Source organism: Ctenocephalides felis, unplaced genomic scaffold, assembly GCF_003426905.1.
Source record: "Ctenocephalides felis isolate EL2017-DRISC unplaced genomic scaffold, ASM342690v1 CF-g0.4_SCAFFOLD_01328, whole genome shotgun sequence".
NCBI lineage: Eukaryota > Metazoa > Arthropoda > Insecta > Siphonaptera > Pulicidae > Ctenocephalides > Ctenocephalides felis.
In genome coordinates, this window is record NW_020537482.1 from 848 (window position 1) to 27,111 (window position 26,264).

General features: G+C 31.9%; 8 protein-coding genes across 8 annotated transcripts; 4 read left to right on the forward strand and 4 right to left on the reverse strand.

Moving 5' to 3' along the window:
• Positions 1-8,057: 8,057 nt before the first annotated feature.
• On the reverse strand, positions 8,058-8,605 carry LOC113369420 (histone H2A). The gene has a single exon (XM_026610172.1). It carries the CDS (start codon positions 8,472-8,474, stop codon positions 8,100-8,102), a length of 375 nt encoding a protein of 124 aa, XP_026465957.1. The 5' UTR covers positions 8,475-8,605; the 3' UTR covers positions 8,058-8,099.
• A 44-nt stretch (positions 8,606-8,649) lies between these two features.
• On the forward strand, positions 8,650-9,144 carry LOC113369421 (histone H2B-like). Its single transcript, XM_026610173.1, has one exon. It carries the CDS (start codon positions 8,695-8,697, stop codon positions 9,064-9,066), a length of 372 nt encoding a protein of 123 aa, XP_026465958.1. The 5' UTR covers positions 8,650-8,694; the 3' UTR covers positions 9,067-9,144.
• A 1,368-nt stretch (positions 9,145-10,512) lies between these two features.
• On the forward strand, positions 10,513-10,993 carry LOC113369417 (histone H3). The gene has a single exon (XM_026610169.1). The coding sequence runs from the start codon at positions 10,558-10,560 to the stop codon at positions 10,966-10,968; it is 411 nt and encodes a 136-aa protein (XP_026465954.1). The 5' UTR covers positions 10,513-10,557; the 3' UTR covers positions 10,969-10,993.
• A 958-nt stretch (positions 10,994-11,951) lies between these two features.
• Positions 11,952-12,711, reverse strand: LOC113369416 (histone H1-like). Its single transcript, XM_026610168.1, has one exon. It carries the CDS (start codon positions 12,673-12,675, stop codon positions 11,980-11,982), a length of 696 nt encoding a protein of 231 aa, XP_026465953.1. The 5' UTR covers positions 12,676-12,711; the 3' UTR covers positions 11,952-11,979.
• A 2,985-nt stretch (positions 12,712-15,696) lies between these two features.
• On the reverse strand, positions 15,697-16,119 carry LOC113369418 (histone H2A). The gene has a single exon (XM_026610170.1). It carries the CDS (start codon positions 16,084-16,086, stop codon positions 15,712-15,714), a length of 375 nt encoding a protein of 124 aa, XP_026465955.1. The 5' UTR covers positions 16,087-16,119; the 3' UTR covers positions 15,697-15,711.
• A 142-nt stretch (positions 16,120-16,261) lies between these two features.
• Positions 16,262-16,756, forward strand: LOC113369419 (histone H2B-like). The gene has a single exon (XM_026610171.1). It carries the CDS (start codon positions 16,307-16,309, stop codon positions 16,676-16,678), a length of 372 nt encoding a protein of 123 aa, XP_026465956.1. The 5' UTR covers positions 16,262-16,306; the 3' UTR covers positions 16,679-16,756.
• Positions 16,757-18,169: 1,413 nt separating this feature from the next.
• LOC113369414 (histone H3) lies at positions 18,170-18,580 on the forward strand. The gene has a single exon (XM_026610166.1). The coding sequence runs from the start codon at positions 18,170-18,172 to the stop codon at positions 18,578-18,580; it is 411 nt and encodes a 136-aa protein (XP_026465951.1).
• Positions 18,581-19,563: 983 nt separating this feature from the next.
• On the reverse strand, positions 19,564-20,323 carry LOC113369415 (histone H1-like). The gene has a single exon (XM_026610167.1). The coding sequence runs from the start codon at positions 20,285-20,287 to the stop codon at positions 19,592-19,594; it is 696 nt and encodes a 231-aa protein (XP_026465952.1). The 5' UTR covers positions 20,288-20,323; the 3' UTR covers positions 19,564-19,591.
• Positions 20,324-26,264: the final 5,941 nt, after the last annotated feature.

The following is a 26,264-nucleotide window of genomic DNA, read 5'->3' on the forward strand; positions in this document are numbered from 1 at the left end:
ATTACACTAGATAAAAAACTAAAATTCAATGAACACATAAAAACAAGAGCAAACTTATCTATAGCTATTATGAATAAGCTACATCCAATAATTGGTGCTCACTCCAAACTTAATATACACAATAAACGACTACTATATTTATCATTAGTAAGACCAATTTTAACATATGGATCTCCGGTATGGAGAAACACAACAAAAACTAATTTAGCAATAATGCAAAGACTACAAAATAAATACATTAGATTAATATTGGGAATTAGTAGAAACCCAATAACCAAAAGATATGTATCAAATGAAAAAATTCATAATTCTATCAATATTCCATACATAACAGAATACATTACAAAGCTCACTACTAATTTTCAATCTAATTGTAGAACACATGTAAATACAACCATAGCAAATATAACTGAACAAATTTCATAAATTTCTTATAACTTAGTATAATCTGTACATTGTTATTTAGTTGTAAATATATATTTTAATTATCTTTTGTTAACTAGTTGTAAGAACACTTGATGGCAGTATGTTTTTAATAGCTCTTTTCATACTTATATAAGCTAATTGAAACAATTATATATATATGCTAACAATATTATATTATGATAGTATAATGATATTCCCAGAATAGGTGTATACAATTTGTATCTTTATGTAAAAATCAATGTATGTATTTAAGACAATAAAGCAAATTTTCAAATTAAAAAAAAAAATTTTTGTAAAAAAAAAAAAAAAAAAAAAAATCATTCGAGTCCGAGCAGCCATAGTGTTCGCATCGCCCAGAAAATCTATAATTCCTGTGAATTTAAAGTGATTCGTAATTAAAGTGAAATTTTTGTGAATATGTTACGTGGTAAGTTTTAAAAACTATTTATAATATTTATTAACTCTATACAATTTATGGTCGACGTTAGACTATAACGTTGCCATTATGGCGGCGGATCAGGACTCTAACATTAGTGTCGCACAGCAACTGAACGAGGTATTGCCAGCGGGGCGATTTGTGCATATAAACAAATTTGCGCCATTAGCTTGTGCTGAACAAGATGAAGAAAATAGTAAAAACGAAATGGAAGATGAATTTGTGACTACAAAACGTAAAAAACCTAACCCAACCGAACCGGAAACCTCAAATAAAAAACCCCAAAAAGAAGAACAATTTACCCAAAAAACAATGCCTGCAATTGTAGTTTTGGATGATTTAGGAAAAAATGATTATGTTAAACTTCTGGCAAAACAGTGTAAGAACAAATTGCATGTGCAATACAAAGGAAAACTGCACTACAGAATCACCACATACAGCGAAGTGGATTACAAAAATGTGTACGAAAGATTGAAACAAGACAACAAGAAATTTTACACTTTTCCACAGAAGGGATCTGAGCTTATAAAAATTGTTGCTGCAGGAATTCCACCTTACGTGACAAGTGATGAAATTTATCAAGAACTGATCATAGAATTCTGCAGAATTGAAAAAGTTATTCAAATGACTAAAACCAACGTGTTAGGTGAAAAAATAAAACTACCAGTTTTCGTGCTTTTCTTTCATCATGAACAGGATATGGCTCGTATTAGAAACAAAAAACACCTAGCAGGGTACGCAGTCAAATGGGACAAATATAGATCGAATGGAAACATTATACAGTGCTACAACTGCCAAAATTTTGGTCACACTTCTTCTTATTGCAACCTTCAGAATAGATGTGTGAAATGTACAAAACCCCACGAGGCGTTCAGCTGCCCCAAAACCAAAGCGGAACCAGCTCAGTGCATCAACTGTCTAGGTAACCACCCTGCAAATTTCAAGTCATGCCCGAAACTACTGGAAATTAAAGCTAGAAGAGAACAACTAAAAATCAAGGCCAGACAAAATGTCTATATCCCGGCACCTGCTCCTCTACCGTTAACTAGAAAGTTCAATTCAGTGCTACAACAGAGAGAGTTTCCAGCGCTACCTGAGCGAATGACAAATACCCTACCCTTACCTCAGAATCAAGTTCCATCGCCGCACCCTCAACAACAAGCCGCTCTGGATCAAGAAACAGGTACACAACCGCAGGCCAATAATTTTAATTTATCAGGTATGTTTACATCGTTTAAATTCATTCAAGAGGTTTTTGCAAAACCGGCAATAAAATCATCTCTTGAAAAAATTTTAAAATTAGCCCAAACTTTAAATTCAGCAAATGAAAATGAATATGATAATATATTAATTAATCATTTTATCTTTGGGAAATGATTTTAAAAATTAACGAATTAAATATACTTTACTGGAATGCACGCAGCATTAAGGCAAAAGCTTCTGAATTTAAACTATTACTTACTCATAACAACATACACATAGCATTGGTTTCCGAAACGTTTTTAAAGTCACATATAAATTTTTCTATTTATGGTTACAAAATCTACAGAAACGATAAAGATGACATCAAAGGTCGTGGAACCGCTATTTTTATCAAAAATAACATCCCACATACCCATATTCCTACCCCTGTTCTTAATAATATAGAAGCAACTATTATTTCAATAGAATCTAATTTGGGACAAATAGCTTTTATTTCCAGTTATATTCCTGGCCATAAACTCGATACCAATGACTTAGACGCTTTGCTCAACCTTTTTCCTAAAGTTTTTATGGCAGGCGATTTTAACTCTAGACATCCACTCTGGAACTGTACTAACAATAACTATAATGGCCTAGTTTTACATGAATACCTACTAGACAACATAGATACAGTTCAATTGCATTATCCTCTATCTCATACCTATTATCCAGATAATTGCAACTGGTCCCCAAGCACTATCGACCTTGCAATCACTCGAAATTTGTTCCATGTTGCAACTCCACACACTCTCACTGCCTCTAGCTCGGACCATAATCCAGTAATAACATCTGTAGCTATTGATAATTTAGCAGTTAACAATAGCAACGATAAAAACTTTCTTGATTACAAACGCGCTCATTGGAAATTATTTAGAATGCATATAAACAATCAAATAACAACCAAAATTTCTTTAGATACTACAGAACAAATTGACAAGGCAATAACAAATCTTAACGAGTGTGTGAGAAATGCAATTAACAAATCAATTCCCACCCAAAAATCCTCATCAAATCCCAACTCTTTACCACAGAATATACTTGCAGACATTAAGTTAAAAAATTATGTTCGTAAACAATGGCAAAACACAAGAGACCCGAACATCAAACAATTACTTAACAAACTATCCAGACAGATCTCAACTGACATCAAAGAATACCACAACATCACCTGGAAAAACAAGCTAGATAACATTAATTCAGGGTTCAACACAATATGGACCACGGCCAGAAAACTGACCAAAAAACAATCCGACATACCTACACTTATTACAAACAACACATTGCATACCTCGGACTCTGAAAAAGCCAACGCCATTGGAAATGAATTACTTAAAATTCATAAACAAAATGAAGACTTAGGGCACGACAATTCATTAAAATTAGTCCGAAAAACAAACAAAAAATTTTTCAAATCCACAACAGCTAAACGGAACATTAAACTTTGGATCAAACCCAAAGACGTGACAACATTTATAAATAAAATAAAAGGCCGAAAAGCCCCAGGACATGACAATATACAAAATATAATTATTAAAAACCTTCCCATAAAAGCCATAATCCTTCTTACTAAAATTATCAATAGCATCATTGATACAGGCTACTTTCCCAATCAGTGGAAAATTTCAAACATACTTCCTTTCCTTAAACCCGGAAAGCCTCCCCATCTCCCCAATAGCTACCGTCCCATTAGTCTTCTATGCTCGTTCAGTAAATTAGTAGAGAAAGTTATATTAAAACATATCAACAAACATATCACCAGTAATAATCTCCTTCCTGAAACACAATATGGATTTAGACCTAAGCACTCAACAGCACATCCACTCACTATACTTACAAAACACGTTAAAAATAAATTAGCTAACAAAAAACTTACAGGAATGCTTCTATTAGATATCGAAAAGGCTTTTGACACTATCTGGCATGATGCACTTCTATACAAAATGATTATTAAAAAATTTCCCTCCAACATTATCCACCTCACCAAATCTTACTTAACTGATAGATTTTTTATGGTTTCTGTAAATTCGGCAAGATCCTCACTGTACCCAGTGCCATACGGGTTACCGCAAGGATCAATTCTCTCACCTACACTTTTTAATTTTTACATTCACGATATACCACACGACGATAACACCACGCTATTAACATACGCAGATGACACTGCAATTTTCGCTTCGGGTACAAATTTCAAAAAAATTCATAAAAAACTTCTAACACACTTTAATAAACTATCTAGCTATTTTACCGAATGGAAAATAAGAATAAACGTAGAAAAAACCAATGCTATCATATTTACCAACAAAAGAAACAACTATATATTGCAAGGACCTCTTAATGTAGGCGATGTAAACTTTAATTGGGTTGACAAGGTAAAGTATCTAGGTATTACACTAGATAAAAAACTAAAATTCAATGAACACATAAAAACAAGAGCAAACTTATCTATAGCTATTATGAATAAGCTACATCCAATAATTGGTGCTCACTCCAAACTTAATATACACAATAAACGACTACTATATTTATCATTAGTAAGACCAATTTTAACATATGGATCTCCGGTATGGAGAAACACAACAAAAACTAATTTAGCAATAATGCAAAGACTACAAAATAAATACATTAGATTAATATTGGGAATTAGTAGAAACCCAATAACCAAAAGATATGTATCAAATGAAAAAATTCATAATTCTATCAATATTCCATACATAACAGAATACATTACAAAGCTCACTACTAATTTTCAATCTAATTGTAGAACACATGTAAATACAACCATAGCAAATATAACTGAACAAATTTCATAAATTTCTTATAACTTAGTATAATCTGTACATTGTTATTTAGTTGTAAATATATATTTTAATTATCTTTTGTTAACTAGTTGTAAGAACACTTGATGGCAGTATGTTTTTAATAGCTCTTTTCATACTTATATAAGCTAATTGAAACAATTATATATATATGCTAACAATATTATATTATGATAGTATAATGATATTCCCAGAATAGGTGTATACAATTTGTATCTTTATGTAAAAATCAATGTATGTATTTAAGACAAATAAAGCAAAATTTTCAAATTAAAAAAAAAAAAAATTTGTAAAAAATTAAATCCAGCGCTTTTATTCTAAATAATTCGCATAAAACAATGGATTTACATGATAGCCAAATTCATCCCCAACATATCATCAAAAGCATGATTTATTTCAACGGTTAGTTTTTCTAAAATATCGCTAATTATATTCAAATAACTTCTGCACTCAATAGTGCGTTTTCAACAAAATCGTTATCGCATTTTTATGAGCATTGAGATATGTTATATTTTGATGCGATGTAATTATACTTATATATCCTAGAAACAGTTTTTGTAAATTTTTATTCATAAATAGTATCATAATTGTTCATAAACTGTCATTGAACATTCATTTGAGTACTCTATGAATCTATACTGAACAATAGCTAATATAAACGATTTGATTAAATAACGAATATAATATTTTATTAAAATAAAATATTATTTGTATGAAATAATTAATTATATTTACGATGTAATACACTATCAATACACCAACGCATAAAATTCGGTTAGAAATCATTTGTGTAAAACATTATGTCGCGTCGTGCATTCAAGTTCAAGAAGTGTGCTCTATTCTCTTTTTGCATAGTATCTAATAAAATAATATTATCGTTATAATTAATTATTTCATTCGTAGTTTTCAAAAGAACGATAAAATACAAAACAGTAAACAATTGTACTGTTGTTTCTTGAAATAACTTGAGTCAAAAAATTCACAAACTGTTTATTCTGTAAAATCATAATATTTCTATCATATTATATTTTATTAAAATAAATCGAATGTATAAATAATTTAGTCATTAATAATAAAATATAATATTTATGTTTTTTTTTTTTTTAATTCAATTGTATAGAATAAAATAATAATATCTTATATTCATTGCCGAGAAAAGATTATATATTAGTTGATATTTAATAAATATTATTTTATTCTTTTATTCTTGAATGCTTGCTGAACTGAATATGCGGCTCTGCTGCTATATCTAAACACGCTGACCGTGAATAACCGTTTGTTCGAGGGTCAGAAAACATGCAAGATTTTAGCCTAAATGGTGATTGTTATTAGAATTGAATGACTGGAGAACCATACGAAATTTTAACAATGTATTATAATTTATATGGTTTCTTTATGAAAATATAGAAATATTGTCAATAATTGCTGCAATCTAAATGTAATTTGCATTTCAATAAGTGATCAATCACACAGATTGCTCTCTACTAGCTAAACAGTAAAAGATACGAAAAAACTTTGTTCGTACGAAAGATGCAGAATAAAATCACGAATAAAATGATATATAAATCGTTATGTGTGTTCATATAATTTTTTCGAGATTATCTAATTTTTCTTAAATTTTAAGGAAATATGTAAATAATACCTAAATATACAAAATTTATATTCGACAATAGTAAAATTTCATAATAATTCATTATAACTTTATAATAATACTATTATAATTTTATAACAATTCATTTATTTATGATTATTAATAAATTTTGTACGATAATTATTAGTAAATCTTTCCACGATCACTAAGCCACGCCCTTTTTTAAAAACACGCGTCAAAATTAACTATAATATTATTATTTTGTTTATGCATAATCATTATTTTATTCTCCTTGTCGAGACTAACAAAATGCTATAAGGTATTATGATATTGACATTGATATCTAGCGTAAATGTTTGTTGAAACATTTAGGCCACTATACAGCGTAAGTTCCTAAACACGACGACCGTGAATAACCGCTCGTTCGAGGGTCAGAAAACATGCGAGATTTTAGCCTGAATTGCGAATGTTATAAAAATCAAATCATTAACAAACCCTACAATTTTTTTTTTAAATATACAAATTCTATAATCGATATTAGTGAAATTCAATAATAATTGATAACATAATAACATATAAATGTGTTAATATTTGATAATAAAACAAGAATTATTTATTTGGTTTTAAAATCACTACAAAAATTAATATACTTATATAGATTTTTTTTTATATTTATTTTAAATGTTTTATAACAACGTAACTAATAAATAAAGTTATTATTTTGTACATTTATTTATGATTATTAATAAATTTTGTACGATAATTATTAGTAAAACTTTCCACGATCACTAAGCCACGCCCCTTTTTAAAAACACGCGTCAAAATTCACTATAACATTATTATTTTCTTTATGAATAATTATTATTTTATTCTTCTCGTCGAGACTAACAAATTGCTATAAGGTATTATGGTATTGACATTGATATCTAGCGTAAATGCTTGCTGAAACATTTAGGCCACTATACAGCGGCAGTTCCTAAACACGACGACCGTGAATAACCGTTTGCTCGAGGGTCAGAAAACATGCGAGATTTTAGCCTGAATTGCGAATGTTATAAAAATCAAATCATTAACAAACCCTACAATTTTTTTTTTTAAATATACAAATTCTATAATCGATATTAGTGAAATTCAATAATAATTGATAACATAATAACATATAAATGTGCTAATATTCGATAATAAAACAAGAATTATTTATTTGATGTTGAAATCACTACAAAAATTAATATACTTATATAGATTTTTTTTATATTCATTTTAAATGATTTATAACAACGTAACTAATAAATAAAGTTATTATTTCGTACATTTATAACCTTAAATATTCTTTGATTCATTCAAACAAATGTTGTTATTTATATTTATTTAAATAAAAATATCTAAAATCAATTAAATTATATACCGAATGTTATGATAAAAAAATTAAAATAAATTAAAATGAGTATTGAATAGTAAATTAAATAGTATTATAAATAAAATAGTAAAATAATAAATAAATAGTAAAATAATATATGTTCATTTTTTGAATAAAGTTGTTCGTCCTGAGAAGGACGGTTTTATGTCAATTTGCGACAATAAAAGAAATTTAAGCTTTCTTTTCTGTCTTCTTTGGCAAAAGCACAGCTTGTATGTTCGGCAATACACCGCCCTGAGCAATCGTAACACCCGATAACAGTTTGTTGAGTTCCTCGTCATTGCGGATGGCCAGTTGCAAATGACGCGGAATTATTCTGGTCTTCTTGTTGTCGCGAGCCGCATTGCCGGCTAACTCGAGAACTTCGGCGGCCAGATATTCCATGACTGCAGCGAGGTAGACGGGTGCACCAGCGCCGACACGCTCGGCATAGTTGCCTTTGCGTAGCAAACGATGAATACGACCGACTGGAAACTGAAGACCGGCACGGTTAGACCGTGACTTAGCCTTTCCCTTGACTTTACCGCCTTTGCCTCGACCAGACATGTTTACAGGTTCGTGTTCAAACTGAGAATGATATCAAAGTTCTCGAACGGGCCCGTATAGATTTCTGAGCGTTGCAAGCACACGCCCATTTTTTTGTAGACACGCCCCTCCCTTGCCTACGTACGTTGTTACGGCTTCAGTCAAAACGTTGAAGCAGTACGAAAACGGAGCGTCGGCACGACTCATTTCGTATCAGTCAGTGTACTAGTAAACATCAGACATGCCACCGAAAACCAGCGGTAAAGCGGCTAAGAAAGCAGGCAAAGCCCAGAAAAATATTTCAAAGGGCGACAAGAAGAAGAAACGTAAGCGCAAGGAGAGCTATGCCATTTATATTTACAAAGTCTTGAAACAAGTCCATCCTGACACGGGCATTTCGAGCAAGGCGATGAGCATCATGAACAGCTTTGTGAATGATATCTTCGAGCGTATAGCGGCCGAGGCATCGCGTTTGGCTCACTACAACAAACGCTCTACAATCACTAGTCGGGAAATTCAGACAGCAGTCCGGCTATTGCTACCAGGCGAGTTGGCCAAACACGCCGTCAGCGAAGGTACTAAGGCCGTAACCAAGTACACCAGCTCGAAATAAAATGATGAAGATTTTGTGATGCCACTTATATGTTCTGTCGACAATAACAAAGGCCCTTCTCAGGGCCCACAAATATTTTACAAAAGAACTTTATAATTTTTACATTGGTTTTATAGATAAAATAAAATAACCTGACACTAATGATATTTTATTAGGATTTTCAATAAATTTTGATCAGATTTCTATTAGAGATCGTTATTATTAATTTATATTATAAATAATGTTCAATTTCTATATATTTTCAATATGATAAAAATTAATGATTGAATATTCAATTCAATTTAAAACTTTAGTTTTTCAAATTTAGTTAATAAGTTTAAGTTTATTTTAATTTATTATAAAATATATTTATATTAAAAAAAATCGCAATTTAAATATTTTCGTAAAAATAAAATTATTGTCGTAAATATTTTAAAAATTTTATTATTTAAATATATAAAATATATTATTACATATTATATAAATTTAAATAATATGCAAAATTTAATAAATTCATTCATTTAATTGAGCTCCTTCAATTCAGAGCCCTTTTCGAAGCCCTTAACTGTAAAGTATACTAATACTAAAAGTATACTCTATTTTCTATTAATTGAAGCCCCCCCCATGTAAGAAAAGAAATCAATTGCATATAAAAAGTCAATACGAAAAAATAGTAAAATATATATTAATTAATACTTTCTTTAAAACATATTCGAAGGGCTTTCCAATTTGATAATATTATCAATAATATTACCAAAGCAAGTTATTCTGCAAGAAAATAAACAAATTTCATATAAAATCAAATAAAGCCTGTACGTAAATTGTAAAATATATTACTTGTTCTTTTAATTATATTTGACAGCCCTTAAAAGGGCTCTTTTTTGTTTTGTATTTATAAGAAATGACTGCGTCCGTTGATCAATTTAACCGCCGAAACCGTACAGTGTACGACCCTGACGTTTGAGCGCATATACGACATCCATAGCGGTTACGGTCTTCCTCTTGGCGTGCTCGGTGTATGTGACTGCATCGCGGATAACGTTCTCGAGAAACACTTTCAGAACACCGCGGGTCTCTTCGTAGATTAGACCCGAGATACGCTTGACGCCGCCACGGCGAGCAAGACGACGTATAGCCGGCTTTGTAATACCTTGGATATTATCGCGAAGAACTTTCCTGTGTCGCTTAGCGCCACCCTTTCCGAGTCCCTTACCACCTTTGCCACGGCCGGTCATTTTTCAATATATCGCAGTCGGGATAAATTTACAAATTGATGTTAACAGCTCGAAGTCTGAATAACGACTGAATTCCGACGAGCGAAATTATTGAAAAGTTTGAGCTCGCTAGGCCACGCCCATCATAGCTATGCGAGCATTCGGCGCCGACCAATGACAGCCGAGCACAGCATCGGACATTCGTAATGTATTTTGATCATAATATTCGAGCCGGACGCGTCAGTATCAAAACGATCGTCAAACGAGAAGGTTCTCGAAACGAAATCTAGGAGTTATAATGGCCCGTACGAAGCAGACAGCTCGCAAGTCCACCGGTGGCAAGGCGCCCCGTAAGCAGCTTGCAACGAAAGCGGCTCGCAAGAGCGCGCCGGCGACCGGCGGTGTGAAGAAGCCGCATCGTTATCGGCCTGGCACCGTAGCTCTGCGTGAGATCCGTCGTTACCAGAAGAGCACCGAGCTTCTCATACGAAAGTTGCCGTTCCAACGTCTAGTGCGCGAGATCGCTCAGGACTTCAAGACCGATCTGCGTTTTCAGAGCTCCGCCGTCATGGCATTGCAGGAAGCTAGCGAGGCCTATTTGGTTGGCCTGTTCGAAGATACAAACTTGTGCGCGATCCACGCCAAGCGCGTAACCATCATGCCCAAGGATATTCAACTAGCTCGGCGTATTCGAGGAGAACGCGCTTAGACGCCTGTCGTCCTATAAAACAAATCGGTCCTTTTCAGGACCACCAAAATGATCAATTAAAAGAACTTTTATTATTTTTCAAATTATTTTATTTTGCAGAATTATTCCATCGATACGTTAGAAATTTTTATTGATTTTTTTTTTAATTGAAATTATTGACAACACACATGATTTGACTTGTTGAATAGTGTGTTGTTGTGTTAAGTTTAAAAAATATTATAGTTGAATTTGTAAAATTCGTCATGAATTTCTGAAAGCTTCTTTAAAAAATTCTAAATTTAATTAATATGGGCGAGTTGCCGTTCTGATGATAGAAATTTATATTATATATATTATATTATATATATTTATATATATAAATATTTTTTTTTTATTGTATATTTTTTAATTTCATATATAGTTATTTAAAGTTATATAAATTTTCTTTTTCGAATACGATATGAAAAAAAGATTGAAACTTCATAAATTATTAATGATTATATTTTATTTCATTAATTAATTTCCATTTACTTATTATTTATATAAAAAAAAATTAGAAAAAATTATGAATTTAATTATTATGAGAGTTGCCGTTCTATGTATAGTTGATTTATTTAAAGTGATATATAAAACTTTTATTAATAAATTATTGATTATATTTCATTTGATTAAGATAATTTATTCATATAAAATTATTTAAAAAAAAATAATAAATAAATAAATAAAATTCAGCGATTGATATTGAACAACTCCCTACCAAAGACGAAATTGAAAATTGAAAAGACTTTGACTTTTAAATTTCGTCAATGACACAACACGGCGGCGAGGAACACAGCGAGCGTTGCTGCGCTCCTGTTACAAATATTTTATTAAAATTTTTTCCGAAGTCCACGAAAAGGCTATAATATAAGATGATAAGATATATATAAGTAAAATAATAATGTTCTTTGATAAAAATTTATTGTTAGTCCTGAAAAGGACTTTGTGCAAACATTTTCGTTTGCTGTTGTGTAAAAAGATAATGAAATGTTTTCACTTCTTTTTCGGTGACGCTTTTTTCAAAGGTTTGGCTACTTTTGATGTCTTCTTTGGCGATTTAGGTTTCTTTGCGGCTGCGGTCTTGACGGTTTTCTTCGTTTTGCTCGTTGCCTTGGCCGATGAGGCTTTCGTCGACTTACCCTGAATGGTCTTCTTCTTATCGACTGTCGTCTTAGGTTTCGCCGACGACTTTTTTAATGTGCCCGCTGCGGATGCAGACTTCTTTTTAGGGGACGAAGCAGGTTTGGCGGCGCCCTTCGACTTTGCTGTCTTCGATTTTGCTTTTGCCGCTGGCGTCTTAGCGGTCCTGGCTTTTCCAGCCGAAACACCGCTTTCGCCGCCGCTCTGTTTAGCGTTCGCGGCAAGTTTGAACGAACCCGAAGCACCTTTGCCTTTTGTTTGAATCAGTGTGCCCGCTTGAACAGCTGACTTTAAATACTTTTTAATGAACGTTGACATTTTCTCGGCGTCGATTTTATAATTGGCCGACATATATTTCTTAATCGCCTGCAGCGACGATCCGCCGCGTTCTTTCAGACTTTTAATAGCGTTGTTTACCATTTCAGATGTAGGAGGATGGGACGGCTTCACTCGCGGTTTTTTAACAGCCGCAGTCTTGCCCTTTTTCGGCGATGCTGTCGCTGGCGCAGCGGTTGCCGCCGGCGACGTAGATAAAGCGTTATCTGACATTATAGTAAAAAATCGTAGGTTAAAATGTAAATCTAACACGTGATTGGTTAAATATGTTAGGGGCGTGGCCAAAAACTATATTCGAAAAGTGTAGGACCGAGGAGAAAACAATAATATTTGAAAATTTTACAAAAATGTAAATTATTTGTAAAAAATTAAATCCAGCGCTTTTATTCTAAATAATTCGCATAAAACAATGGATTTACATGATAGCCAAATTCATCCCCAACATATCATCAAAAGCATGATTTATTTCAACGGTTAGTTTTTCTAAAATATCGCTAATTATATTCAAATAACTTCTGCACTCAATAGTGCGTTTTCAACAAAATCGTTATCGCATTTTTATGAGCATTGAGATATGTTATATTTTGATGCGATGTAATTATACTTATATATCCTAGAAACAGTTTTTGTAAATTTTTATTCATAAATAGTATCATAATTGTTCATAAACTGTCATTGAACATTCATTTGAGTACTCTATGAATCTATACTGAACAATAGCTAATATAAACGATTTGATTAAATAACGAATATAATATTTTATTAAAATAAAATATTATTTGTATGAAATAATTAATTATATTTACGATGTAATACACTATCAATACACCAACGCATAAAATTCGGTTAGAAATCATTTGTGTAAAACATTATGTCGCGTCGTGCATTCAAGTTCAAGAAGTGTGCTCTATTCTCTTTTTGCATAGTATCTAATAAAATAATATTATCGTTATAATTAATTATTTCATTCGTAGTTTTCAAAAGAACGATAAAATACAAAACAGTAAACAATTGTACTGTTGTTTCTTGAAATAACTTGAGTCAAAAAATTCACAAACTGTTTATTCTGTAAAATCATAATATTTCTATCATATTATATTTTATTAAAATAAATCGAATGTATAAATAATTTAGTCATTAATAATAAAATATAATATTTATGTTTTTTTTTTTTTTAATTCAATTGTATAGAATAAAATAATAATATCTTATATTCATTGCCGAGAAAAGATTATATATTAGTTGATATTTAATAAATATTATTTTATTCTTTTATTCTTGAATGCTTGCTGAACTGAATATGCGGCTCTGCTGCTATATCTAAACACGCTGACCGTGAATAACCGTTTGTTCGAGGGTCAGAAAACATGCAAGATTTTAGCCTAAATGGTGATTGTTATTAGAATTGAATGACTGGAGAACCATACGAAATTTTAACAATGTATTATAATTTATATGGTTTCTTTATGAAAATATAGAAATATTGTCAATAATTGCTGCAATCTAAATGTAATTTGCATTTCAATAAGTGATCAATCACACAGATTGCTCTCTACTAGCTAAACAGTAAAAGATACGAAAAAACTTTGTTCGTACGAAAGATGCAGAATAAAATCACGAATAAAATGATATATAAATCGTTATGTGTGTTCATATAATTTTTTCGAGATTATCTAATTTTTCTTAAATTTTAAGGAAATATGTAAATAATACCTAAATATACAAAATTTATATTCGACAATAGTAAAATTTCATAATAATTCATTATAACTTTATAATAATACTATTATAATTTTATAACAATTCATTTATTTATGATTATTAATAAATTTTGTACGATAATTATTAGTAAATCTTTCCACGATCACTAAGCCACGCCCTTTTTTAAAAACACGCGTCAAAATTAACTATAATATTATTATTTTGTTTATGCATAATCATTATTTTATTCTCCTTGTCGAGACTAACAAAATGCTATAAGGTATTATGATATTGACATTGATATCTAGCGTAAATGTTTGTTGAAACATTTAGGCCACTATACAGCGTAAGTTCCTAAACACGACGACCGTGAATAACCGCTCGTTCGAGGGTCAGAAAACATGCGAGATTTTAGCCTGAATTGCGAATGTTATAAAAATCAAATCATTAACAAACCCTACAATTTTTTTTTTAAATATACAAATTCTATAATCGATATTAGTGAAATTCAATAATAATTGATAACATAATAACATATAAATGTGTTAATATTTGATAATAAAACAAGAATTATTTATTTGGTTTTAAAATCACTACAAAAATTAATATACTTATATAGATTTTTTTTTATATTTATTTTAAATGTTTTATAACAACGTAACTAATAAATAAAGTTATTATTTTGTACATTTATTTATGATTATTAATAAATTTTGTACGATAATTATTAGTAAAACTTTCCACGATCACTAAGCCACGCCCCTTTTTAAAAACACGCGTCAAAATTCACTATAACATTATTATTTTCTTTATGAATAATTATTATTTTATTCTTCTCGTCGAGACTAACAAATTGCTATAAGGTATTATGGTATTGACATTGATATCTAGCGTAAATGCTTGCTGAAACATTTAGGCCACTATACAGCGGCAGTTCCTAAACACGACGACCGTGAATAACCGTTTGCTCGAGGGTCAGAAAACATGCGAGATTTTAGCCTGAATTGCGAATGTTATAAAAATCAAATCATTAACAAACCCTACAATTTTTTTTTTTAAATATACAAATTCTATAATCGATATTAGTGAAATTCAATAATAATTGATAACATAATAACATATAAATGTGCTAATATTCGATAATAAAACAAGAATTATTTATTTGATGTTGAAATCACTACAAAAATTAATATACTTATATAGATTTTTTTTATATTCATTTTAAATGATTTATAACAACGTAACTAATAAATAAAGTTATTATTTCGTACATTTATAACCTTAAATATTCTTTGATTCATTCAAACAAATGTTGTTATTTATATTTATTTAAATAAAAATATCTAAAATCAATTAATTATATACCGAATGTTATGATAAAAAAATTAAAATAAATTAAAATGAGTATTGAATAGTAAATTAAATAGTATTATAAATAAAATAGTAAAATAATAAATAAATAGTAAAATAATATATGTTCATTTTTTGAATAAAGTTGTTCGTCCTGAGAAGGACGGTTTTATGTCAATTTGCGACAATAAAAGAAATTTAAGCTTTCTTTTCTGTCTTCTTTGGCAAAAGCACAGCTTGTATGTTCGGCAATACACCGCCCTGAGCAATCGTAACACCCGATAACAGTTTGTTGAGTTCCTCGTCATTGCGGATGGCCAGTTGCAAATGACGCGGAATTATTCTGGTCTTCTTGTTGTCGCGAGCCGCATTGCCGGCTAACTCGAGAACTTCGGCGGCCAGATATTCCATGACTGCAGCGAGGTAGACGGGTGCACCAGCGCCGACACGCTCGGCATAGTTGCCTTTGCGTAGCAAACGATGAATACGACCGACTGGAAACTGAAGACCGGCACGGTTAGACCGTGACTTAGCCTTTCCCTTGACTTTACCGCCTTTGCCTCGACCAGACATGTTTACAGGTTCGTGTTCAAACTGAGAATGATATCAAAGTTCTCGAACGGGCCCGTATAGATTTCTGAGCGTTGCAAGCACACGCCCATTTTTTTGTAGACACGCCCCTCCCTTGCCTACGTACGTTGTTACGGCTTCAGTCAAAACGTTGAAGCAGTACGAAAACGGAGCGTCGGCACGACTCATTTCGTATCAGTCAGTGTACTAGTAAACATCAGACATGCCACCGAAAACCAGCGGTAAAGCGGCTAAGAAAGCAGGCAAAGCCCAGAAAAATATTTCAAAGGGCGACAAGAAGAAGAAACGTAAGCGCAAGGAGAGCTATGCCATTTATATTTACAAAGTCTTGAAACAAGTCCATCCTGACACGGGCATTTCGAGCAAGGCGATGAGCATCATGAACAGCTTTGTGAATGATATCTTCGAGCGTATAGCGGCCGAGGCATCGCGTTTGGCTCACTACAACAAACGCTCTACAATCACTAGTCGGGAAATTCAGACAGCAGTCCGGCTATTGCTACCAGGCGAGTTGGCCAAACACGCCGTCAGCGAAGGTACTAAGGCCGTAACCAAGTACACCAGCTCGAAATAAAATGATGAAGATTTTGTGATGCCACTTATATGTTCTGTCGACAATAACAAAGGCCCTTCTCAGGGCCCACAAATATTTTACAAAAGAACTTTATAATTTTTACATTGGTTTTATAGATAAAATAAAATAACCTGACACTAATGATATTTTATTAGGATTTTCAATAAATTTTGATCAGATTTCTATTAGAGATCGTTATTATTAATTTATATTATAAATAATGTTCAATTTCTATATATTTTCAATATGATAAAAATTAATGATTGAATATTCAATTCAATTTAAAACTTTAGTTTTTCAAATTTAGTTAATAAGTTTAAGTTTATTTTAATTTATTATAAAATATATTTATATTAAAAAAAATCGCAATTTAAATATTTTCGTAAAAATAAAATTATTGTCGTAAATATTTTAAAAATTTTATTATTTAAATATATAAAATATATTATTACATATTATATAAATTTAAATAATATGCAAAATTTAATAAATTCATTCATTTAATTGAGCTCCTTCAATTCAGAGCCCTTTTCGAAGCCCTTAACTGTAAAGTATACTAATACTAAAAGTATACTCTATTTTCTATTAATTGAAGCCCCCCCCATGTAAGAAAAGAAATCAATTGCATATAAAAAGTCAATACGAAAAAATAGTAAAATATATATTAATTAATACTTTCTTTAAAACATATTCGAAGGGCTTTCCAATTTGATAATATTATCAATAATATTACCAAAGCAAGTTATTCTGCAAGAAAATAAACAAATTTCATATAAAATCAAATAAAGCCTGTACGTAAATTGTAAAATATATTACTTGTTCTTTTAATTATATTTGACAGCCCTTAAAAGGGCTCTTTTTTGTTTTGTATTTATAAGAAATGACTGCGTCCGTTGATCAATTTAACCGCCGAAACCGTACAGTGTACGACCCTGACGTTTGAGCGCATATACGACATCCATAGCGGTTACGGTCTTCCTCTTGGCGTGCTCGGTGTATGTGACTGCATCGCGGATAACGTTCTCGAGAAACACTTTCAGAACACCGCGGGTCTCTTCGTAGATTAGACCCGAGATACGCTTGACGCCGCCACGGCGAGCAAGACGACGTATAGCCGGCTTTGTAATACCTTGGATATTATCGCGAAGAACTTTCCTGTGTCGCTTAGCGCCACCCTTTCCGAGTCCCTTACCACCTTTGCCACGGCCGGTCATTTTTCAATATATCGCAGTCGGGATAAATTTACAAATTGATGTTAACAGCTCGAAGTCTGAATAACGACTGAATTCCGACGAGCGAAATTATTGAAAAGTTTGAGCTCGCTAGGCCACGCCCATCATAGCTATGCGAGCATTCGGCGCCGACCAATGACAGCCGAGCACAGCATCGGACATTCGTAATGTATTTTGATCATAATATTCGAGCCGGACGCGTCAGTATCAAAACGATCGTCAAACGAGAAGGTTCTCGAAACGAAATCTAGGAGTTATAATGGCCCGTACGAAGCAGACAGCTCGCAAGTCCACCGGTGGCAAGGCGCCCCGTAAGCAGCTTGCAACGAAAGCGGCTCGCAAGAGCGCGCCGGCGACCGGCGGTGTGAAGAAGCCGCATCGTTATCGGCCTGGCACCGTAGCTCTGCGTGAGATCCGTCGTTACCAGAAGAGCACCGAGCTTCTCATACGAAAGTTGCCGTTCCAACGTCTAGTGCGCGAGATCGCTCAGGACTTCAAGACCGATCTGCGTTTTCAGAGCTCCGCCGTCATGGCATTGCAGGAAGCTAGCGAGGCCTATTTGGTTGGCCTGTTCGAAGATACAAACTTGTGCGCGATCCACGCCAAGCGCGTAACCATCATGCCCAAGGATATTCAACTAGCTCGGCGTATTCGAGGAGAACGCGCTTAGACGCCTGTCGTCCTATAAAACAAATCGGTCCTTTTCAGGACCACCAAAATGATCAATTAAAAGAACTTTTATTATTTTTCAAATTATTTTATTTTGCAGAATTATTCCATCGATACGTTAGAAATTTTTATTGATTTTTTTTTTTAATTGAAATTATTGACAACACACATGATTTGACTTGTTGAATAGTGTGTTGTTGTGTTAAGTTTAAAAAATATTATAGTTGAATTTGTAAAATTCGTCATGAATTTCTGAAAGCTTCTTTAAAAAATTCTAAATTTAATTAATATGGGCGAGTTGCCGTTCTGATGATAGAAATTTATATTATATATATTATATTATATATATTTATATATAAATATTTTTTTTTTGATTGTATATTTTTTAATTTCATATATAGTTATTTAAAGTTATATAAATTTTCTTTTTCGAATACGATATGAAAAAAAGATTGAAACTTCATAAATTATTAATGATTATATTTTATTTCATTAATTAATTTCCATTTACTTATTATTTATATAAAAAAAAATTAGAAAAAATTATGAATTTAATTATTATGAGAGTTGCCGTTCTATGTATAGTTGATTTATTTAAAGTGATATATAAAACTTTTATTAATAAATTATTGATTATATTTCATTTGATTAAGATAATTTATTCATATAAAATTATTTAAAAAAAAATAATAAATAAATAAATAAAATTCAGCGATTGATATTGAACAACTCCCTACCAAAGACGAAATTGAAAATTGAAAAGACTTTGACTTTTAAATTTCGTCAATGACACAACACGGCGGCGAGGAACACAGCGAGCGTTGCTGCGCTCCTGTTACAAATATTTTATTAAAATTTTTTCCGAAGTCCACGAAAAGGCTATAATATAAGATGATAAGATATATATAAGTAAAATAATAATGTTCTTTGATAAAAATTTATTGTTAGTCCTGAAAAGGACTTTGTGCAAACATTTTCGTTTGCTGTTGTGTAAAAAGATAATGAAATGTTTTCACTTCTTTTTCGGTGACGCTTTTTTCAAAGGTTTGGCTACTTTTGATGTCTTCTTTGGCGATTTAGGTTTCTTTGCGGCTGCGGTCTTGACGGTTTTCTTCGTTTTGCTCGTTGCCTTGGCCGATGAGGCTTTCGTCGACTTACCCTGAATGGTCTTCTTCTTATCGACTGTCGTCTTAGGTTTCGCCGACGACTTTTTTAATGTGCCCGCTGCGGATGCAGACTTCTTTTTAGGGGACGAAGCAGGTTTGGCGGCGCCCTTCGACTTTGCTGTCTTCGATTTTGCTTTTGCCGCTGGCGTCTTAGCGGTCCTGGCTTTTCCAGCCGAAACACCGCTTTCGCCGCCGCTCTGTTTAGCGTTCGCGGCAAGTTTGAACGAACCCGAAGCACCTTTGCCTTTTGTTTGAATCAGTGTGCCCGCTTGAACAGCTGACTTTAAATACTTTTTAATGAACGTTGACATTTTCTCGGCGTCGATTTTATAATTGGCCGACATATATTTCTTAATCGCCTGCAGCGACGATCCGCCGCGTTCTTTCAGACTTTTAATAGCGTTGTTTACCATTTCAGATGTAGGAGGATGGGACGGCTTCACTCGCGGTTTTTTAACAGCCGCAGTCTTGCCCTTTTTCGGCGATGCTGTCGCTGGCGCAGCGGTTGCCGCCGGCGACGTAGATAAAGCGTTATCTGACATTATAGTAAAAAATCGTAGGTTAAAATGTAAATCTAACACGTGATTGGTTAAATATGTTAGGGGCGTGGCCAAAAACTATATTCGAAAAGTGTAGGACCGAGGAGAAAACAATAATATTTGAAAATTTTACAAAAATGTAAATTATTTGTAAAAAATTAAGAGAGTTCGGTCTGAACCGCCGAGCAGTGCACATCGTAGAGCAAAAGTGAAATAGTTATAGTGGTTTAAAAGCCTATGTTAATGAAAATAATTAAAAAACAAGGTGCTAAAATTAAAGTAACTAAAAATGTAAATGTAATAAATACTATTAAAGAAATGGCTTCCAACCCGTCGACATCGACGCGCACGATGGAAGCCACAAAACAGTTACAAAACGAGTTTCCGAAAGGCAAATTTATTGGTGTTAACAAATTTGAACCTTTAGCTTGTACTAATGTCAGCAAAGAAGTGGCTAAAATACTAAACATTGACAATAAAGATAGTGTGTGTGATGATAATAGTGAAAATGTAAAGAAGACGCCGTGTAAATCCTGAAATAAGTGATGAACAAAGTATTAAAAATAGTGAAAAGAAAGTGAACGCATGTGAAAAAGATCGTTTACCTTCAAAAATGCCACCCATTATTATCAATGATGACTTCAGTGATTATAAAACCATATGTGACATAAACAAAGTGACAATTAACAAAATAAGTGTGACATATAAAGGTGAAAAACAATACATAGTGCGTACAAACAACATTCACGATTTTAAAATTGTGTATGACAAATTAAAAACCCTGAAAAAAAATTTTTTACGTTTCCTCAAAAAGAGCAAACGCTTCAAAAGATTGTAGCCACAGGTGTACCACCAAACACCGATCCCCAAACAATCATGACCGAACTTTTAAATGAATTCTGTCGAGTAAAACATGTTATTCAAATGACTAAAGTGGATAGTCTTGGCAGAAGACTAAAACTCCCAGTTTATGCCATATTATTCGACACGAACAGGACATGCAGATAATACGAAACAAAAAACTGCTAGCTGGCTTCTCGGTTAAATGGGAGCGCTACAAGTCAAATGGTAACATAATCCAATGTTACAATTGCCAAAATTTCGGACACACGTCAAGTTATTGCAATATGGACTTCAGATGTGTCAAATGTAAAAACGAACATAAGCCGTTTGAATGTACCAAAACAACTTTAGAAAAACCAAAATGTGTAAATTGTAACGAGGAACATCCCGCAAACTACAGGCAATGCTCTACGTATTTGAAACTTAAAGAGAAACGACTTGAGCTCCTAGCAAAAGCAAAACAGAAAGTACTTATACCAGCGCCACCTCCACCACCGCTCATCAGAAAATTCAATGCCGTTATTAGCGACCAGAGACAGTTCCCTAGCTTACCGCAACGCCATACTCCACTAAACAATATAAATACCGAAGATGGACAAGCAGTAAGAGAGACTACACCTCAAATATTAGACGAACAAGGCACCACAGAAACTGAAAACTCAACGTTAAAAGGTATGCTCGCAAACTTTAATTTTATTAAACAGGTCTTTGAAAAACCAGCTATCAAAGCATCTTTCAGTAGATTATTGAATCTTGCAAAAATCCTCAATACAGCTAATGAAAATGATATTGATAACATTTTAATTGAACATTTTACAAATAGCAAATAAATGTCTAATATAGTTAATATTCTTTATTGGAACGCAAGGGGGCTTCTCTCCAATGCGGTTGAATTTATATTACTTTTAAATAAATACAAAATTGATATAGCTCTTGTTTCTGAAACATTACTTAAACCAAAAACAAATTTTTTTATCCCCAATTTTATTGTATACAGAAAAGACATAACGGAAAATGGCGGTCGCGGTACGGCTCTTATCATAAGAACATCAATTAAACATGAATATATAGAAACCAATAATCTCAAACATGCTGAAGCAACAGCGATTACAGTAACCTACGGTAGACAAGAAATCGCGGTTGTTTCAGCATACTTCCCAAACAATAAACTGTGCGAATCTGATTTGGACGCACTGGCTAAAATACGACCGCATACTATAGTGGCGGGCGATTTTAATGCCAGACATCCAACTTGGAGATGCAGCAACAAAACACAAATGGCATTAAACTAAACAACTATGTTTTTAATAATATAGAAGAATTACAGTTACACTTTCCTCATACACCAACACACTACCCAGATATTCCCCATCATACTCCTAGCATAATAGACTTAGCAATAACACACAATATACAAAACATATCTGCACTTAAGACAATAGATTCCACCAACTCCGACCACAATCCAGTTATACTAAATATAGCAACTGGAAACACTTCAATTCATGAGCAAACACACATAAAGTATTTCGACTACAACTAGCAAATTGGCATAAATTCAGACAAATTCTAAACAAAAATATTTCTATGAAACAATCACTTGACACTACTACTGACATTGACACAGCTGTTAAACCTAACCACAAACATACAAAATGCAATATCCGCATCGATTCCTTTAGTTAAAAATAAATCTAAGCAAAATATTCCACCTGAAATCTTACAACTTATCAAACATAAAAATAGAATTAGAAAACAATGGCAACTATCACGAAATCCGCTTCTCAAACCTCTGCTCAACAAACTAACCAAAGAAATATCCGAATCCCTAAAAAATCATTATAACCAAAAATGGGAAATTAAAATGGAACAAACCAACAAAAATCACAATAACATTTGGCGATTAGCCAAACAACTAACCTCACCACCTGAACCCATACCACACTTAAAAACCAAAAATAAGACTATCTACACGGACAAAGACAAAGCAAATTTAATAGCTCATGAATTCAAAAAAGTACATAACCAAAACTCAAAACTAGGACACGATTACACAAACAATCTTGTCAATAGTACTCACGAAATATACTTCTCACATTTTTAAACCAACACGTGACATAACAATGTGGACAAAACCTCGTCATATTAAAAATATCATTAAAAATTTAAGAACAAAAAGGCTCCAGGCAATGACCGGATACAAAACATTATTCTTAAAAATCTTCCCAATAAAACACTAGTAGTTATAACAAAAATAATTAATGCAATGCTAGATTTAGGTTTTTTTCCAAATCCATGGAAAACATCCCTGATCCTGCCATTTCCGAAGCCAAAAAAACCACCTGAAAAACCCACTAGTTACAGACCAATTAGTTTACTTTGCACTTTGAGTAAAGTAGCTGAAAAGGTTATTCTAAAACTTTTTAAACGACATACTGAACTAAACAAACTAATTCCAAACACCCAGTATGGGTTCAGGAATCACCACTCTACTTTACACCCTCTATCTATACTAAATACCCACATTAAAGAAAAATTCAAAGTAAAACAACATACCGGAATGATATTATTAGACATAGAAAAAGCCTTCGATACAGTTTGGCACGAAGGGTTGCTATTCAAAATGATTAGCCAAAAGTTTCCAGCAAACCTAACACACATAATAAAATCTTATCTCGAAAATAGATATTTTAGAGTCATTATAAATTCCTCACATTCAAAACCCATCCTTATTACCTCCGGACTCCCTCAAGGATCCATCCTTTCACCCGCACTATTCACCTTTTACACACATGATTTCCCACATAATAACGACACCGAACTATTGATGTTCGCCGACGACACCGCCATTTTCACGTCAAACAAATCTTTCAAAAAAATAGAAAAGAACTTACAACACCACTTACACAATATATCGAATTACTTTGAAAAATGGAAAATTAAGTTAAATGTAAAGAAAACAGAGGCTATTTTATTTACTAGAAAAACAAAAAATTTATTCCTCAAAGACCAGTTAAAATTAAAAATGCGAGCATCCCATGGAAAATACAAGTTAAATACCTTGGACTGTTGTTAGATAGGAAAATGAACTTTACAGCAATGATTAATAATAAACTAGCTCTCAGTCATTCCATAATGCAAAAAATTCAACCACTTCTACGTAACAAAAACTGAATTTAAAAAATAAAAGACGGCTTTATCTTGCACTGATAAGACCAATCCTCACATACGGTGCTCCTGTCTGGAGCAAAACTTCAAAATCCAATATTACTTTATTACAAAGAATGCAAAACAAAAATATCAGAATTATTTTAAATAAAGTTTTTAATGAAAGAACAAATAAATATTACTCTAACAAAATATTACATAAAGAAGCCAATGTTCCACTTATATCAGAATTCATAACCATCCTAAATACCAAATTTTTAAACAACTGTGAAATGAGTGAAAATTTAACAATTAAGAATATATCAAATATAGCACTAGCAAGTTAAAATTTTATTCAAAAATTTTAACAAGTATAAGTTTTTATTCGTTACTGTTATTATATTATTCTATTTAGTTTTAAGAGTGTACATAATTTGTTAGCTAGTTTTAAGAGTGTACATAATTTGTTAACTAGTTTTAAGAAATACTAACTCAATGAAGTATGTTTTTTTTTAAGCTATTTTCATACTAACCAAAATAAGAGCATCAATTTAAGCAAATAGACCTAAGTATATATATAAAATTCCATATAAATTGTAATAATGCCGCAAGGCAGGTGTACAATTAAAAATATCACATGTAACATACAACTATTGTAATATGTAAACAATTCTAAGGAAAATAATAGTTTGAAATCAAATAAAAAAATTAAATCCAGCGCTTTTATTCTAAATAATTCGCATAAAACAATGGATTTACATGATAGCCAATTCATCCCCAACATATCACATCAAAACATGATTTATTTCAACGGTTAGTTTTTCTAAAATATCGCTAATTATATTCAAATAACTTCTGCACTCAATAGTGCGTTTTCAACAAAAAATCGTTATCGCATTTTTATGAGCATTGAGATATTTATATTTTGATGCGATGTAATTATTGGATGCATGTAATTATACTTTATATATCCTAGAAACAGTTTTTGTAAATTTTTATTCATAAATAGTATCATAATTGTTCATAAACTGTCATTGAACATTCATTTGAGTACTCTATGAATCTATACTGAACAATAGTAATATAAACGATTTGATTAAATAACGAATATATATTTTATTAAAATAAAATATTATTTGTATGAAATATAATTATATTTTTACGATGTAATACACTATCAATACACCAACGCATAAAATTCGGTTAGAAATCATTTGTGTAAAACATTATTCGCGTCGTGCATTCAAGTTCAAGAAGTGTGCTCTATTCTCTTTTTGCATAGTATCTAATAAAATAATATATTATCGTTTATAATTAATTATTTCATTCGTAGTTTTCAAAAGAACGATAAAATACAAAACAGTAAACAATTGTACTGTTTTTTCTTGAAATAACTTGAGTCAAAAAATTCACAAACTGTTTTCTGTAAAATCATAATATTTCTATCATATTATATTTTATTAAAATAAATCGAATGTTAAAATAATTTAGTCATTAATAATAAAATATAATATTTTTGTTTTTTTTTTTTTTTAAATTCAATTGTATAGAAAAATAATAATATCTTATATTCATTGCCGAGAAAAGATTATATATTAGTGATATTTAATAAATATTATTTTTTCTTTATTCTTGAATGCTTGCTGAACTGAATATGCGGCTCTGCTGCTATATCTAAACACGCTGACCGTGAATAACCGTTTGTTCGAGGGTCAGAAAACATGCAAGATTTTAGCCTAAATGGTGATTGTTATTAGAATTGAATGACTGGAGAACCATACGAAATTTTAACATGTATTATAATTTATATGGTTTCTTTATGAAAATATAGAAATATTGTCAATAATTGCTGCAATCTAAATGTAATTTGCATTTCAATAAGTGATCAATCACACAGATTGCTCTCTACTAGCTAAACAGTAAAAGATACGAAAAAACTTTGTTCGTACGAAAGATGCAGAATAAAATCACGAATAAAATGATATATAAT

Bases quoted from the DNA above. Each gene is read 5' to 3' on its own strand.
- LOC113369420 (XM_026610172.1), bottom strand. From the start codon at position 8,474: ATGTCTGGTCGAGGCAAAGGCGGTAAAGTCAAGGGAAAGGCTAAGTCA.
- LOC113369421 (XM_026610173.1), top strand. From the start codon at position 8,695: ATGCCACCGAAAACCAGCGGTAAAGCGGCTAAGAAAGCAGGCAAAGCC.
- LOC113369417 (XM_026610169.1), top strand. From the start codon at position 10,558: ATGGCCCGTACGAAGCAGACAGCTCGCAAGTCCACCGGTGGCAAGGCG.
- LOC113369416 (XM_026610168.1), bottom strand. From the start codon at position 12,675: ATGTCAGATAACGCTTTATCTACGTCGCCGGCGGCAACCGCTGCGCCA.
- LOC113369418 (XM_026610170.1), bottom strand. From the start codon at position 16,086: ATGTCTGGTCGAGGCAAAGGCGGTAAAGTCAAGGGAAAGGCTAAGTCA.
- LOC113369419 (XM_026610171.1), top strand. From the start codon at position 16,307: ATGCCACCGAAAACCAGCGGTAAAGCGGCTAAGAAAGCAGGCAAAGCC.
- LOC113369414 (XM_026610166.1), top strand. From the start codon at position 18,170: ATGGCCCGTACGAAGCAGACAGCTCGCAAGTCCACCGGTGGCAAGGCG.
- LOC113369415 (XM_026610167.1), bottom strand. From the start codon at position 20,287: ATGTCAGATAACGCTTTATCTACGTCGCCGGCGGCAACCGCTGCGCCA.